We start from the raw sequence: 16,181 nt of genomic DNA, 5'->3' as shown, positions 1-16,181 counted from the left end.
ACAGCTGTTACTCTGCATCCACAGCTGTGTCGGCTCTTATGTTCGAGGGGGTCCACAGCACTGTTCTACCAGGAGCACTGYGCAAAGGCCAGCCAAGCCCCTGCACGCAGCACCAGATTGCATAAAAAGCCTGGATACATAAAGCAAGCACTTGTCTGACAGGTCCAGCTTTGAGAGGATGAATGTGCTAGCCTTTCTTTAGAGCAGCTGGTTTTTTTCCCTGGCCACACTAGATCCCTTGCAAAGGGACTGCCTTGATAGAGACCATTCATTGCTTAAAACCTGGGGAGCATCTACAGCGTGCAGCAGTGCACAGTTGCCAAGTTCCTCAAACTAATGGAGATCCAAGCTGTTAAGTATACATAGCAGCATGTAGTGCTGTGCAAAACTGCCAGCTCAAATCTGGAAGCAGCCTTGCCATCTCAGCAGGCTGGAYTAGCTTAGACCTACTGCTGCACAAATATTGCTGGCTTATTTYTGCCCCAGGCTTGCTTACACATGTCCACCTCCAGCAACTCGGCATCCCTTTTCCACTGCCCAGGGAGATGGGCCCCAACTGTTATGCCATTAATCATCAGAGGCTGTTGGCCTCACTCAGGCAAAACGCCGTTGACTGCAGTGAGGGTTTAGCTCACAGGAACTTCCCCTTCTCCATTTCTGCGGGCTGAAGCCCGCTAATAATGTGTAATTCTGTTAAGCAAGGGAGAGCCCTGGGCTTGAGAAAGACAGAAAATAGCAACTCTCTCAACTATGTGATTGCATGTGGGAGGGGAGGAACCGTGCTGCAACCTGAGCTGGGGCTTGCCAGCACCACACTGCAGCAGCACACAGATGCCAACACTGCAGTAGGAGAAGCACAGGGCAGGGAGCAAGGTGGGTCCACCATCTGCAGACCACTGCAGGCCTCTGTCTCAGCAGGGAACCTGGCCCTGCAGAGTGGGGTCTGAGCACTGCAAAGAAGATCTGACCCTTGGACAGGGACTTACCAAGTATAAACCCGGGTAGTGAGTGCAAAACGAGGCAAGCGTAACTTGGTCGTTCTCCTACTGCAATTAAATGCTACCAAATATTTGTGATCCTGAAAACCAAAGATATTTTAGAAGAGTTAGTGAGTTTAACCAGCCTGATGTTCATATAACTTCTACAATCGTATCACCTTGTTAGATGAAAGTGTTTTAATCAGCACTGAACCTAAAGCATTACTTTAGCAAACAATATTGACAAAACAAGTATAAACCATCTCCCATTCCTTCTGAAATGCCAGTTGCAAGAACACGTCCGAGCCTATGCATGTCTCTCTCTGCAACCACTCATCCTACAGCAATGGAGCATCTAGAAAATGCCCAATCAAACTGAGCCTGATCCTCTGCTCAGAGGTGTTGGTGTGAAGCCATAAAACACAATGGATTTACCCTGAGAATTATGCAGAGGGAGGAGAGCTTAGTCTTTTTTCTCTTTAGTTTGATGGATAAGCAATATAAAATCAGAGTTTCATAGACATTCCTAGGGCACGTAAGACATCTGCTGGAAATTATAATAAACTGCAGTGAGAAAGCACATGACAGAATGAGAACTGTAACAAGGAAAAATTCTGTGAGGTTTACACTTACAGAGTGTCTAACTCACAGTGGCTCAGGAGTGTGACGTGGAGACCAGCTCAGTATAGTTCACACACTGCCCAAGCAGGGATTAGAGAGGTACAAGTCCTGTGGCTTTCACCCAATTCTACTGGAGGATTCTGATTTTTCAGGAAGAAAAGAAGAGGAGGAAAAGTGGAGGCTTATGTCCCCTTTTTTGTGACCAGCAGCCTCTTTTACATAGTTATCAGGTGAAGTCCCTCATTTAGGAATCTAAAAAGATGCTGTGTCCAGACTCATACTTTCCACCTCTGAAGTGTCCCTAAACTCCTGTCATTGCAACCACTTTTCTGCTGATTCYTCCAGCTTTTCATTTAAAAACTCTGAGGTTGTCCTAAATATGTAGTGCAGGAGCTGGAACATCCTGCAATTTCCGAAATGGACCAATTCTGCTCATTATCTATTGCCTGTATCTCAGCCAGGGTCTGTCTATGCCATAGACAGTGCAGTGACTGCATCTCATACAGACATTACCAAGCTGGCTTTACACCAGATAGTTTCAGTGCTTTTAGCAAAGAGGCTACAGAGCAGATCAGAAAAGGTAAGTAAATAGGCACTGAGTGCCAGGCTATCTTGGCTCAATACTAAAGTTTCCAACTCTAGAATCTAGTATTTAAAGCCTCTCTTACCATTAGGTGGGTGCAATTCTATCTCATCTTGGGGKTTTTTTTGGCTTGAGCTAGAATTCAGCAGAGGAAAGCCAAAAAGACTTTGGAAAAGCCTTCAAAGATTTCTGTGTCATAATGAGGAAATTTTCAGGGATAGCCTTTGAAATAGCATCTAATACAGTAGCAAGATGTAAATCCTTTGTATGTCACCAATGCCTCAACAAAGCCCAAAGTGTAACAGAGCTGGAAAATACAGGGAATCTTGTACTGCTGACCTTTCACAGGATGGCAGCATTCCTAAAAACAAAAGTAACTTCTGAATAGACATATTGGATTGCTGGTGAGAATTGCATGCAAGCTGTTTTCTTTTCCACCCTCCATCCTTGTGTGAGCATCTCCCAGGAAGTGATGTGTGATCTGGCTCTTCCACCTCATCTCGGGGAGCCAGGCACCTGCGCTGCACATGGCAAGCAGCAGTGGGGCTTGCTTTGTTGTTTGTCATTGCCTTCAGCTATCCCTTCCCCAGTCTCTAGCAAGGCAGGGGCAAGTTCCCCACTCTCACAGTGACAGCCTTATYCTGTCTGCATGGAGGAGCAACCATCCCTACAGCAGTTAAGTTTAGGTACTGTTTTTTCCCTCCTGACCAGGCAGCTAAAAATTTCCTTTATGTTTTAAAACAAACGGCTGCTTCTAAGACACGGTAAAGCAAGGTCGGCTGTTTGCAGCTGCTGTGAGGGACCTGGACTGCAGCGCTGTGGTTTGGCTYCTGCACAGGCAGTTCAGGCATCCCCCCTGAAGCATCTCTTCCTCAGCAGTCGCTCGCACAGACTCAGAGGCAGTGGGGACTCTGGCGGGACATCCATAACAGGGCCGTGGCCAGGAGCCAGGGCCTCAGCGGCTGCGGGGGAGGCACAACCATACACAGGGTGGGAACTAGAGCTTCCGTGTTCCCAAAAGACAGAGCTACAGCCCCTGAGCAGGGCACTTGTGTCCTCTGGGAAGTGCAAGCACCAGAAGGAGAAACGACCACATTCTTGAGGAGGTCTGATTCTCCATCTGGTATAGGAAAATCATACAAACACCTACACAAGCCACAGTGTTACCCTAATGCTGGCTGGCCTTGCTGACGGTAAGCAAAGCTGCACTCACTGCTAATGACCTGCCGTGAACCAGTGACGGCGTGAGCCAGAGGGTCTGCTGAGCTTCACAGCACCTACACAAGGCTTTGTCCGGACTGTGGAACCTGCTCGGATCGTGTTAACATGAGGCTGGAAAAATTCACATTAGAGAGACTGTGGTGATCAAAAATAAAATATTTAAAGGGAGAATTAAACACTTATGATGTTCTCAGACCATTTTCTGGAAGGAAAAAAGGCAGCACACATTACAAGAGGAAAATTAACACAACAGGTAATTCATATTTACAAAAGAGGAAGAGAGAGACACATTCTCACACACCCCCTGAGGGCTAAACAAATTGAGCTGCTGCCAGCAATTCCCAACATGGAAACTCTGCCAAATCAGCAGGAGTAGCATTTTAAAAGACCCCATTCAGCTCTTTTCTTTGCACCTGGACTGCAAAGAAACCAAAGCATTATTTTTTCTCTCAAATTCCTTTATCTGTAGAGAGGACAGAGCCACCTAATCTGTGCAAAGTGTCTATTTTGAGGGAGATTATATTGATATTCAACTCTCTTTGCTCATTTCACACAGATATTGATAAACAGCCTATTTCTGGGAGTCTTTCCTGTCCAAAGAAATAGACAAGGGCAGTCAGTAAAATGGTCAGCACCACACATCGKTGCAGAAAAAGCCCTGGAGCAGAAAGGAGTTGGCAGGCTGGGCCATTCCTTTGAGATATCCAAATATTGTAAGAAAGCATCTTTGTAGCATGGCACTGGTTGGGTGCCCAGTCCCTTCACAACAGTAATCTATATTCACTGCCCTTGCAGGAGAATGAAAGGCGTACGGACAGGATAGTTTGGTAGCAAAGACAAGATAATGATATTTGCCTTACACGTGCGTGATAGGCGTGAGAAATGAAAGGCCATTATGTTGCCTCTTGCATACTATTTACCTTCCTCTCTACTTGCTAAAGCCCAGCTGTGACATGCTACTGTGACAAAGACCCCACAGAAGAGAGAGAGAAAGCATTTACTCAGGATGCTCAAAATGCTGTCCCGATTCATCTTGTCCCATGCGTTATTTATATGGTCAATTTCTTCTTTTTCAGAAGTAAAGAAGCTTGGACTACAGCACGGGAAGTGAAACACATCAAATTTGGGTGCAATACAACTAACTTTGGAACTGAAATAAGGCATCTCAGCAAGTGAGTGATATTACAGAAGCCTACTTAATGATCAGTCCCGTTACCACTCCATAGTGCCAAGAGGAGGCAAACATTTGGGATAGGAGCTTCACATACCTAAAAACATGACTGCTGTCATTTCAACATTCAATGTCCTTCAGTGCAAGCCTGAACTGATTGCTGGTGGGCAGCCTGTCTGCAGTAACACTAGAATCTTCTCTCGCTCTAATAGACAGAGCACAAACACCTGTAACTAGAAAATTTCCTTTGAAAGAGCAAATTAGCACAACAGGAAAGCAGTTCTAAAACTAACTCGTTGCATAAACCAAAAATAGCATTAAGAATATTCACAGAACCGTACATACCATGAGACTAGCCCTTCCCTTTTCCTAACACACAACTTTATTTGTACACATTTCCCCAAAATAACTTTGTTTTTGGGATTTCAGCCACAACCCTGCCTCATACCTGGTTGGACCGAGATCAGATTCTTAAGAAAGGCTTTGCAAGGCTTTTAAAGTTGAAGAAACCAAACATACAGTAATTTTCCAAGCACAACATAATGAGTGACCAGTACAATTTGCAAAATCAGTTACATTTCTTTGAGACAAAGAGAAAGCAAACAGTGGATCCCACATTTACCACCTCAGACAGTCTTAATGTGATGCTTGGAAAGTGATGATGAGAAATCTTTCAGAAAGCTTTGTACTTTCTACTTCTGTTGGCTATATAGGCTCTTTGGTTTGTACCACTTGGAATTCCTTAGCCTTGCAATAGCCTCGATTGGTTTTCAATCTCTCTTTACATCCTGAGCTTTTCTTTCAGGTTCTATGTTGAGCTGAATTTTCCACAACTGAAATGCAGCAAAAAGCTTGCTATGGCTTCCGTAACAGATACAGCAACAGCCCATCAGTGGCACATTGGTCAAACATGCCACAACACAATTAGCTCTAAAGCCTGGAAAGCATTGTAGACCTCAGAAAAACAGAGCTAGCATAATAGCAATATTTGAGTAGTTTGCTCTTCTACAGAATGAAGCATTAGCTTTCTTAAAAGATATTATTTTACAAGTAGTGTTTTATTTTTAGCTTTACTAGCTCAGGAGATAAGTAAATGACACTATCCTCCTATATAGGATCTTCACAGCAGAAAATGATCTCTGTAGCCAGACCTATTTCAGGATTTCAGCCTGGCATCCAGTCCTTGTCTCACACTGACTTCTCACACTCTGTGCCCAATTGCATGTTGTTTCCACAAGCCCAGTGATGGCTGAGAATGGAGAGGAAAAAAACAGTTTTATAAAGAGTTTTTCTGAGACAGTTTACAGGAGCATATAAAGGTGGAACTGTCTCTGGAGGGAATTGATTTTTTACCTTGAAGAGCCTCTTGTGGAGAAACTGAAAAGAACCTTTCAACAAAGGCTGCTTGTGCTCTGAATGGGTCGGTTGTCCGAAAGCAAAAGCAATGCGATGGGGAGACGGGAGCTGTAAAACCACATAGGTGCCTGAGCAGCACAGCAACTATGCTTTTGCAAGATGTTTCATATCAAACTAAGCACCTCTGGAGAAATGAAGATTTTGTCTGTAAGGAGAAGTTCTACTGTATTCCTATAAAAAACAAAAAGTGCAATCTCATCCTAGTCTAAATGCAGCTGGAACAGCATGAAGCTGTTTATATCTGTAGAGCATGTTCTGATATAGGAAGAGGAATAATGTATCCCAAGAAAAGTTACTTCTATACATATATAACTGTCCAGCCTTTGGACTCTATTATATTACTGTAACTACAGTAGTAAAAGAAACATCACAACTCTAAATGACATTGTAATGCTGGTTTCAAATCACATATAGACCAGGTATTTACTTCAGGAAGGCTCTAGGCATCTTACTATGTCCCATGTCCTGCTACTTCACAGTAGCACTGGGAAATTACATGTCCTCAGCAACATATTTTGACTTTTTGCTACTTCTCCTGCCCACACACTGTATATAAAAGTAAAAACTTGCTTCCTCACTTGCTCTGGAGTAGCCATAAGTAAAGGTGAAACCTATTTCTCAGGCACTCTGGACAATTTCTAGGCAAACAGTCCCCTATACCCTTGAGGTTTCTTATAGCAGCTACAAGGACAACTTTGTGATTCAGTTTTCAGGAGTGAAATCCGCCTGAGGAAGTTCATACTGGTAATGCTCTCCGAGACTGCTGAATGAGGTGCTGCTTTGGGTGAAGCTTTCAAAACAGGGTATCAGTCTGTTCTTAAAAGGACATTACATAGCATACTCCAAAAAGTACAGGCTTTTATTTGAGCTCTTGGCCCAGAACTCTCAGAACACCGGATCTGTGTTTTCTTTATACCTCCTTTTCTAGTGAGTTATGTGCTTGCCTAGGTAGAGTACGAATCTTTTTCTGTCAGACTTCACTTTGCATAAAGAAAAGAAAGTCTATGTCAGAAAACTTGTGTTCCTAGAAGCAGGAACAAGTAAATTAGAGTGCTGAGTCCTTAAACAGGCTCACTAAAATGCTTGCTGACCCCCACTGCATGTCCTGCCTCTCTCAAAGTCCCTGCAGCTGGAACAGCTGAGCTCCACCTGAAACAGCTCTAGAGGTATCATGGTTTACAGCCTGAAGTAACCTAAAATCAGCAACAGTTTAATAYGTCAGGCTATAAATTGCAGAGGTTCAGGATCAGCCTCACATATAATTCAACAACCTCTCAGGAGGGACTTATTGAAAAACTTAACTGGAGGCAATTATTGATTCTGCTGCCTCTCATTAATTAACTTACATTGATGTCCCAATATCACTGAGATAAAATATAGATTGACCCTGAACTTCTGGTTAGTTCTAAATGTTCTAAATGACAGATTAAATCTTGAACCAGCACCTTGCAAAGCGCCTTGTTTTCCTCTCTGAAAGCTTGTATTTCAGTTTCTGGTGTGCTAGTTCAAATGGGAGTTTTCTCCACATGTAAACGTGTACTGAAATGCGTGTATTAACTGATGATTAATAGAAGTTTATCCGAACTAGAAGCAACTAGAAGCCATGTTGGATTCTAGCTGTTTGAAGGTATCTGAAACACATGCTGTAGTTGTGCTTTTACATGCTAAGTACTGAAGTGGTTTTAGACTATATGTGGGGGTTGGAAACAGCAAGTATGTATTCATATACTGTAACAGCATGTTTCAGTTAACAAAGTAGTAAGTCCTTGCTCTTACAGTTCCGATAAAAGCCCGACAATCTGGGACCCAAATGCAGAGGGCTCTCTAGAGTCTGGAGACACAGTCCTGCTTTGAGTATCTTGTGCTTTACTGAGATCAGCATGCTTTCTCTGACCCACGTAGTCAGGACTTTGTGGAGGAAGCGAAATTCCGTCTCTGCGGTAGTATCTACTAAGTATTATTAACTCCTCCTAAATTAATAAATGCACTCCTAACATAACATGTGATCTAAGCATACATATACTCTGTGTGCGCACACATGCGTGTATGTGTTTGTGTGTGTATATATTTATATAAAATCAATGCATATATTTAATGGCCTGCTGCCATGAACTCAGGGATGATATTCTCTTTGTTTCAATGTAAATAAAATCATGGCCGTTCCTTATGGTTAACCAGCTTGGGGAGATCCATGTTGGGGGAAGCTATCACTTTGTAAAAGTCCCCTTTTACTATCCTCCTGTGAAGCTGCCATTGCATAGGGCATTCTTGAGCATCTGCTTGTCCAATCCTTTCAGCTTCAAAGATTAAACATTATCTTTGAAGAAATGGCATTAATTAATGGCAATCAGAGCTCTGTTCAGTGCTGGTATTTCCTCCATAAAAGCATAATGTCTCAGCTGAACTCAAGAAGGAACTAAGAATTTCAGATGAGGCGTGAGAACAAGGGGGTACCTTATGCTGAGCCAGCTTAAGTATTAAACACATTTCGTAAGCAAGAAGTACAGCCAACCCTATCACTACACTTTTAAAAAACTGACCTCAGTCAGTTCCTACTGAGATGTGTCTATGTGACTTGCTCAAGTAGCCACCAAGGGAAGCTCTTGAAGTTTCTTATTCTTTGAAAGAGACATGGCACAAACTGGACTTACGATTTTTCTACTCATATGCATACTACTGCTGGATCAGACTATAAGCCAGGCTTCAAAATTCAAAGCCAGGAAGCACAGCAAACGTCGAGTGAAAGGTATTGGGCTTTAACTGGGAGAAGGGAGAGAGTCTTATGGACTTTATGGAGCTTACTGAGTGCTTAAATAATACCACATGAATCAGAAACTAATATGATACATATGCTTATTAACATAGGAAAGCTAAATCCATATTATGTCTCTCTCTAAAATATTTTTATGATAGTAAAGCCAAGAATAATGTGCCAAAATGAGTTATATAAATCGAGCTGTATAACAGTTGTAAATATCTTGCTCTGTTAYGCTTATTCAACTCTGTTGACATAATTTAGGACTCAAAGGTATAGTGGAGAGAAGATTCCAGGCAATGATTCTTAGTTACTTCGTATATATTGATGAAGATCAGAAAAACAGAAATTCATGTACACATAGTGGAAAAGAGTAGAATAAAACAGTAAATCTCCATAGATTATTGTWCAGATTTTTGTACTATTTCCTAGTTTTAATAGAATGTCTGTCTAATATTCGTGGAATATTATTTTACCTGGGTGAGAAGCACTGTGAAATGCCAAGTCAAACTAATAAAAGAGAATTAGTAGAAAAAGATAAAGAATAAATTCCTCAAGCAAAGCTTACAGGGCAAATAAAAAACTCTTGAATGTTGTTTGAAAATGTCTGTGTATTTAATTTAAAAGCTTATTTCTAATAAAAGAGAGCATGATGACGGTTATACTGCTGGCAAATATTTAAACTCCTAGTCAGTGAAAAGAATGCAGCTTTGATAAAGCCATTTTACAGGATGATTATACTGCTCTGGAGCTAAACAGTTATATACATATTTCTCCTTTTTAATCTATCTACTTTTTAGCTTGGTATCCTAACGATGTGCTTATTTATTTGTGCTGCTCCAARCATTCTGTTAACCTTCCACTAATGACACTCAGGTTCTCCAAGATTTTGTGAAATTCAGAATGTGGGTGGAGAAATGAGATCTGCATCAGCGTCCCACTATGAAAAATGCTACACTATGAGCTCAGCTGCTTTTTTCTCATTTTGATCTCCTGTCTGGCCAGACTGACAGTTACAGCTCCAGATTAGCTATCCAAATCCTCCAGTGCAACTGGATGATTAGGTGATGTAACATATATCTAGAGGTACTGTGGTTTTGTTAGTTCAACTACTTGTGAAAGAGCTATTTATTCCTTGTGCTTGTTACAGTGGCTCCTGGAAGGCCTGATTACTGCTGCAATCAGTAATTTTATTCTTGGGCAATGGAAACACGCCTGCTAGTTGTTTGATGGTAGTGGGTTCATAGAATCACAGAATCAGTAAGGTTGGAAGGGACCTCTGGAGATCATCTAGTCCAACCTCCCTGCTCAGCGGGGTCACCTAGAGCATGTTAGACAGGGTTGCATCCAAGCAGGCCTTGAATACCTCCAGAGAAGGAGACTCCACAACCTCTCCGGGCAACGATTAAGAAAAAAGAAATTAAGAGGACATGAAAATGGAGTTCATATGTGCAAATCAGTATCTTTTCTTGTCCCATCATTTTGTTTGTGCTTTTCTGCCAGAAAGGGGTGACTCAGGGTAAATTTGGGTGACTCAAGTGGAGGCCCTGCCAGAGCTTCCCAGACCCTCCCTGTGCTGGTGGAGGGGGCGGCTCTTCCAGCACTTCTGTAGGGAGGGGAGGTCAGCAAGTTGGTCTGTCCCTCACTGCCTCAGAGCAAGAATTGTGTGGAACTTCTATGGTCCCCTAATTAACATTTTTTTGAATAGACAAAACTTGTGTCCTGCTCCTTCCTGTAAAAATAGGAGTAAAGCACCTTTGCCTTTCACCTTTGTTGTTTAAATCTCATTTTCAATTGGACCATATCCTAGCGATGCTTTAAAAAACATGGATTCTTGATGCTGCTAATTGCTATTTAGCATGGCAGTATCTAATTTACACCAAAATTTGCCTATTTACTTTTGTACCTGTACACTGTTGGTTCTGAAATTAATCCTTTCACTACAGAAAACTCTTTATTTTGGAAGATATCTCAATAGTGCAGAAACCCATGAAACAGCTTTTGACATACAAAGTATCCATTTTTTTGCATGAATATCTGCTTATCTCTCTGTATGTTTATTTTATTTAAGAAAAAGATGACCTAAAGACCCAGATTGACAAGCTGTGGCGAGAGGTAAATGCTCTGAAAGAAATGCAAGCACTTCAGACAGGTAAACCAGCTTACATTGAATCACTGCTTTCCCTCTCTCCCACTCCTCAGCCTCACCCATATCTTTGATGGGAACATGTGACTCTGAGAAATATGTCCTTAAGAACATAGTATGCCACAGTGGTAATGACGAGAAAAGTGCTGAAGGAAGCACGCAAATAAAATCAAATATGCATTTGAATGATCTAACGGTACACAAGTGATGATTCTCCAGTAAAGCCCTCTGGAGCAAGAATTACTTTTGTTTTTGCTAGGCACAGCCCTACGCTATGATTTTTGTGCATTTTAGATATAATCAGACAAAGGCAACCTGAGGAATGCTGGGTTTCTGGGTGTTCGGCTTGGACATAAACATGAGCTAACTATGAAGACAGAATATTTCTGGAGAAGGCTGAGAATATCTAGAAATGAGAAGCTAAAATAAGGTGTGTAATTTGCTACATTTGAAAATGAATGTTGCCACAAAACTTTAAAGTAGCATCCACTGTGAGCTGAGAAGTATCCTGAATCAATATGCAGAGTCCTTTAAGTATTTAAATAGCCAGATGGAAATTTCCAAACAAAATAAGAAGGGTAAATACACCTGCACCTACCAGACAGTTCTGTTTTTGCACAGCTGTTGACACAAAACTTGGCAATTAAACACCTAAGAGAGGACATTACAGAGGAAATGACATCATTCACATGAAAGAGGATATATTTTGCTCACAGATGGTAATATCTGGGTTATCCTGTTTTATATGTTCAGCTTCACAGACCTTTTCCAGCTACAGACAATATTTTTCTTTTAGTTTAAAAAGTCAGACTTTAGAGATTTCTTCTAAGAGGAAGCCTGTGCTAGACAAGTAACTTTTCTTTACAGGTAGTTCTTGCATTGCTTCCAGAAGGAGTTTGAGAGCAATCATGCAGTGGCTTAGAAATGAAACCAGAACCAGGGGAATTTCTATCCTCAAAACATATTTTGAGCTATATTCTATATCCAGAACCTACACTGTTCTACTAGATTCCAGATTTGGTAAAAGAGATCTATCACCCTCCAGTTCTGACTGCTTGCATTTATTAATGGCCTCATGAAACTTCAAGAAGTAGCTGATTTTTTGGTTTAAAGGCATTTCCAAAACACATACATTAAAATCTGACTTCTTTTGTCTGAATTCCCATGTCTTCTTTCTACATACTGTAAAATGAATGTTATGAAATGTATGCATACTGCCATTTAGCAGCAGGTATTTTTTCCCAAAAGAGGACAAATCTGCATCATTACTGCAGCATTACCAAAGTAAAGTAGGTAAAGTCTGATCTTTCCTCTGAATATAGAATTTGTAAAAGGGTTTGAAATTTGGCAATGATGATCATTACTTTTCTTTGGCCACTGTCAACTTTAGCAGCTGCAAAAGATGAAAAGTTTGAAGGTTAAGCCCTGCAGCAAAATGATAATCTTGACAATGCAGCTATAGAATACAATGACTACTACAACTGGAAATACTAAAGAACTGAGACACACAGAATATGATCCAAAGCAGATTTCCATATCCTTTTGATTAAATAATTATTTTTTACCAGAACAGATGACAGAATTAGAAACAGATTATAGAAAACATCAGGACAGAAGATGTCCATATCGTTTCACAACATATTTGTAATATAAGTAAAGATGAATTTAAGCAACAAATGAAACAGACTGGAAGTAATCAGATGAAGGATTCTAAAAATAACTGCTATAGTAGTATATTTGAGCCCTTTTCTACCTTCACGAACTTGAAAGGAACTCTCCTTCAAAGAGAGTTTTCTTCTTGTATGTATTTTTCTTAGGAGAATCATGTTTTGAAGCATCTGCATTAGAAGAGCTGGATAGCAAAGTTTAAAGATTCATTCCTGCAAGCTTACCCACACAGACTGACAGAGGCAATTCCAAATACAGAGCAGATGGCAAAGTCATGTTCTAGCATATTTCTACTTTACATCAAAACTTCCCTGAAATGTTCCAGTGGATAAAACTAAGCACAGGGGAAGGACTTGGGAAGGGACATGCTGGCATACCTGTGGTTACCACATGTGGTTGTAAAATTAAAAGCAAACAGATTTATAAATGCAAATGTTTAGATTATTTGTTTCAGATTGTCATGCAAGCTCAATAAAGAGTGTACTCTTGCTTTTAAAAAAAGGTTTATAGACTTAAGCCACTTTACCTCATTTTAATTTAGATTCTGAAGGGAAGGATGTTACTGGAAAGTCTAGAAATTAAGAAATAAAGTTGCAAATGCATACTCCTCTGCAGGTGGTAATATACTTTTATCAACTGTCCAGAGAGCAAATTGCATTATGAATTTCAAATCGATATTCTTCTAGTGAGCAGGACACATTTAAAATATCATTTTCATGTTTTCTGTCCTTCATTTGTCTGCAAGAAGCTAGGTGTAGCTAATGCATAACACTTTACTTTGGCATTTAAAGCAAATGCATATCGTAAACGTAGAGAGATCTTTAGATCTATCTCTTTAGTATAAAGCCAAGTACAGATTTCCTGACGACTAACTCACAGCTGCCAAGAGTAAAAACATCCATTCCTCATCTACTCCATCAGTTTTAAGAGACTGATGAAGTAAGGTAAAATATGTGAAAGCAGAACTATTTACAAAAAAGGACTCATAAGATACACTGACAGTAGATCTGAGTTATATTTTAGTGTTCTGGAACAGCAGAATAAAAAAAAATTCTTCAGATAATTAAACTGCTGGAAGGAATCTGGGGCTTGGGATCACGCCTCAGGTTCATTAGCATAAACATGAGAAAGATTTTCTAAAGCATTTTATGATGTTAAGACCACAGCTATGTTTGTCCCTCTTCTTAAGTGACTCTTCTCTGGAGCAGCCATACAGAACTAGAACTAGCCATAAGAAGCATATTACGCTTGTGGCTGCCCTTGTACCCAAAAGGTGCTTTGCAGAGTGCCTTTGGACACCCTGTCCACGCTCACCCAAGACATACTAATGCACTAGTTGTGTACAAGGTCGTACGTGCACAGGAGGAATGGCAGTCCCTGACTGGTCCCACTACTCTTTCCAGACCACCCTCTAGAGACAGTATAAACACAGCCATTCATTTGTTAAAAGATTTATCTGCTTAATCTTCAGCATACCYTTAGAAAATTATCCTTTTAGGAAACATTACTTAAAGATATAGCCAAAGCTTTTACTAAACATGCCAACCAATATCTGTTCACAGTCTGTCTTCGTGGGACAAAGGCCCATAAGAAGTGCTACCTTGTGTCTGAAGGCACCAAACATTTTCATGAAGCCAACGAAGACTGCATAGCCAAGGGAGGGACACTGGCTATCCCAAGGAACAGTGACGAAACAAATATTCTTCGAGACTATGGCAAGAAAAGCATGCCTAGAGTGTCTGAGTTTTGGCTGGGTGTCAATGACATGACAAATGAAGGGAAATTTGTTGATGTCAAYGGCATGGTTCTAGAGTACTTCAACTGGGATCACGCCCAACCAAACGGGGGGAAGCGTGAAAACTGTGTATTTTTTTCTCAGTCATCACAAGGCAAGTGGGTAGATGAAGTCTGCCGTACAGCCAAAAGATATATTTGTGAATTTCTGATCCCATAATTCCATATACAAATTATTATGACCATGTTATGGGTTATAAACACGCAGTTTTGCATGTTAGTTGCCCCTCCCACTTAAAGAGTCATGAGTCAAAAATATCCATCTCCTGCATTGTACTCAGTCTTCCTTGAGAGTGAATTTTTCTTTATTAATTTATTTTCTATTCAGATGCTAAAAATGTTATATTTAGTGAGAGCTCTCACCACATACAGGAATATACATTATGTTTTGATCTATATTGCATTTTATTTTGCTATATTCTCTCAACCTGATGTTCGGGTTGCTGGAATTCACCTTCTAGTTCTGTACCTCCTATCTCCTTGATAGGATAGTGTTTGCTTGATCTCAGAGTTCTAGTGAATTTATCGCAAGTTTACCAACTGATTGCTGTATACAGTGGCATSTGCCAACACAAGGCCTAGGGATCCTAGAGGTTTAGTTTAGTGCTTAAAAAGGACTTTTGGGTTACGTAAGCTCCTGCAAAAAAACGGCCATCATCCTATAGAGTTTAACATGATGAATCTGCAACCACAATTTTTACTTACGGTTTAAGAAAGCAAAATAGAAAAATCTGATGTAAATTTTWAAAAAATACTTGGAGCCAAAAATGATACGCTGTTAGAAAACAGAGGAACTAGTGGTTCTAAAACTTCAATTAGTCTAAATGTGATTGTTTCTAGTGAGCTTGTTTCAGTATTAACTATTGAATATTAAAAGCCATCTGGAATGTTCCCACAGAGGAAACCAACATGGTACTAAATCATACCTCTACTATATGGTACTTACTATGCCCAGCAAGATGTGCAAAAGCCTCCTCCACAGCAAGAGCAGAAAGAGGCTTTGTAACACTGTCCTGCTGAGCCACAGCACGCGTGAACAGAGAGGCACGATCCCCTTTCGGAGCCCAGTATAAATACACATTCACATCTTCCTAGAAGGCAGGCAGCACGCTTGAGTGGCACAAAGGAGTGGGCCATGCCATCACTTGTTTGCCTACATGATGCAAATTTTTAATTTAACATCTGACATTTGGAAGTGAAGTAAAATGTGATGGTTATTTTTTGTTGTTCTGAACCTCACAAATACTGCTTTACTTTCACGTTATAAACTGCATTTTCTTTCTTGTGTAATGGAATTTCTGTTAACTATTTAAATATATCATTGCTTGGAAGCTAACTCTTAATTTTTGTCTTTTAATTGTGCAAGATATCCTTAAATTGTGCAATAAATTTGCAATAGCTGGTATTTAAGTGTAGTAGCATTTTTAAGAGCTTGAGCATGCATGTGAAKATCTTTCTTTCCTAGTGCTTTTCCTAAGGGTTATTTTCTTAAGACTAATATCTTCGTATGCTACAGGATGCAATCTGGATCCCAATTTGCGTAAGTGGCGTACGAGATGCAACCATTCTATGCATTGTAGTATGTGTCGTAATTCATTGCATTTCCCAGCACTTTATGAATTTTTAAAACAGGCCTGATTCTGAATTCTCTTACTTATCTCCTGAGTTAAAATAAAGGGGCAAAGAAAGTCCCCAGATATCTCTAACCTCCTTTCAAAATCTACCAACCTTTACTAAGATTGGGAAGTGACACTCCATTTATCTACATTTTAACATGATTAAAAGTCTGCAGGAATTTGGTGCGCCTTTTTTACCTCTGGCTTGTCCGA

At 40.5% G+C, this 16,181-nt stretch overlaps 1 protein-coding gene and 1 long non-coding RNA gene across 2 annotated transcripts in view; one reads left to right on the top strand and one right to left on the bottom strand.

Moving 5' to 3' along the window:
• LOC146595072 (uncharacterized) overlaps window positions 1–16,181 on the bottom strand; it is a 43,469-nt gene that overhangs the window by 17,446 nt on the left and 9,842 nt on the right. The window lies entirely within an intron of this gene.
• CLEC3A (C-type lectin domain family 3 member A) lies at window positions 8,621–14,512 on the top strand. The gene is made up of 3 exons (XM_085306492.1): window positions 8,621–8,735; window positions 10,816–10,896; window positions 14,121–14,512. The coding sequence occupies exons 1-3, from the start codon at window positions 8,621–8,623 to the stop codon at window positions 14,510–14,512; spliced, it is 588 nt and encodes a 195-aa protein (XP_085162618.1).

The sequence above is a fragment of the Rhea americana genome, unplaced genomic scaffold, assembly GCF_003343005.1.
Source record: "Rhea americana isolate MKP2758 unplaced genomic scaffold, rheAme1 scaffold_24, whole genome shotgun sequence".
In the NCBI taxonomy this organism is placed as follows: Eukaryota; Metazoa; Chordata; class Aves; order Rheiformes; family Rheidae; genus Rhea; species Rhea americana.
This window is presented reverse-complemented; position numbering and strand designations above follow the sequence as displayed.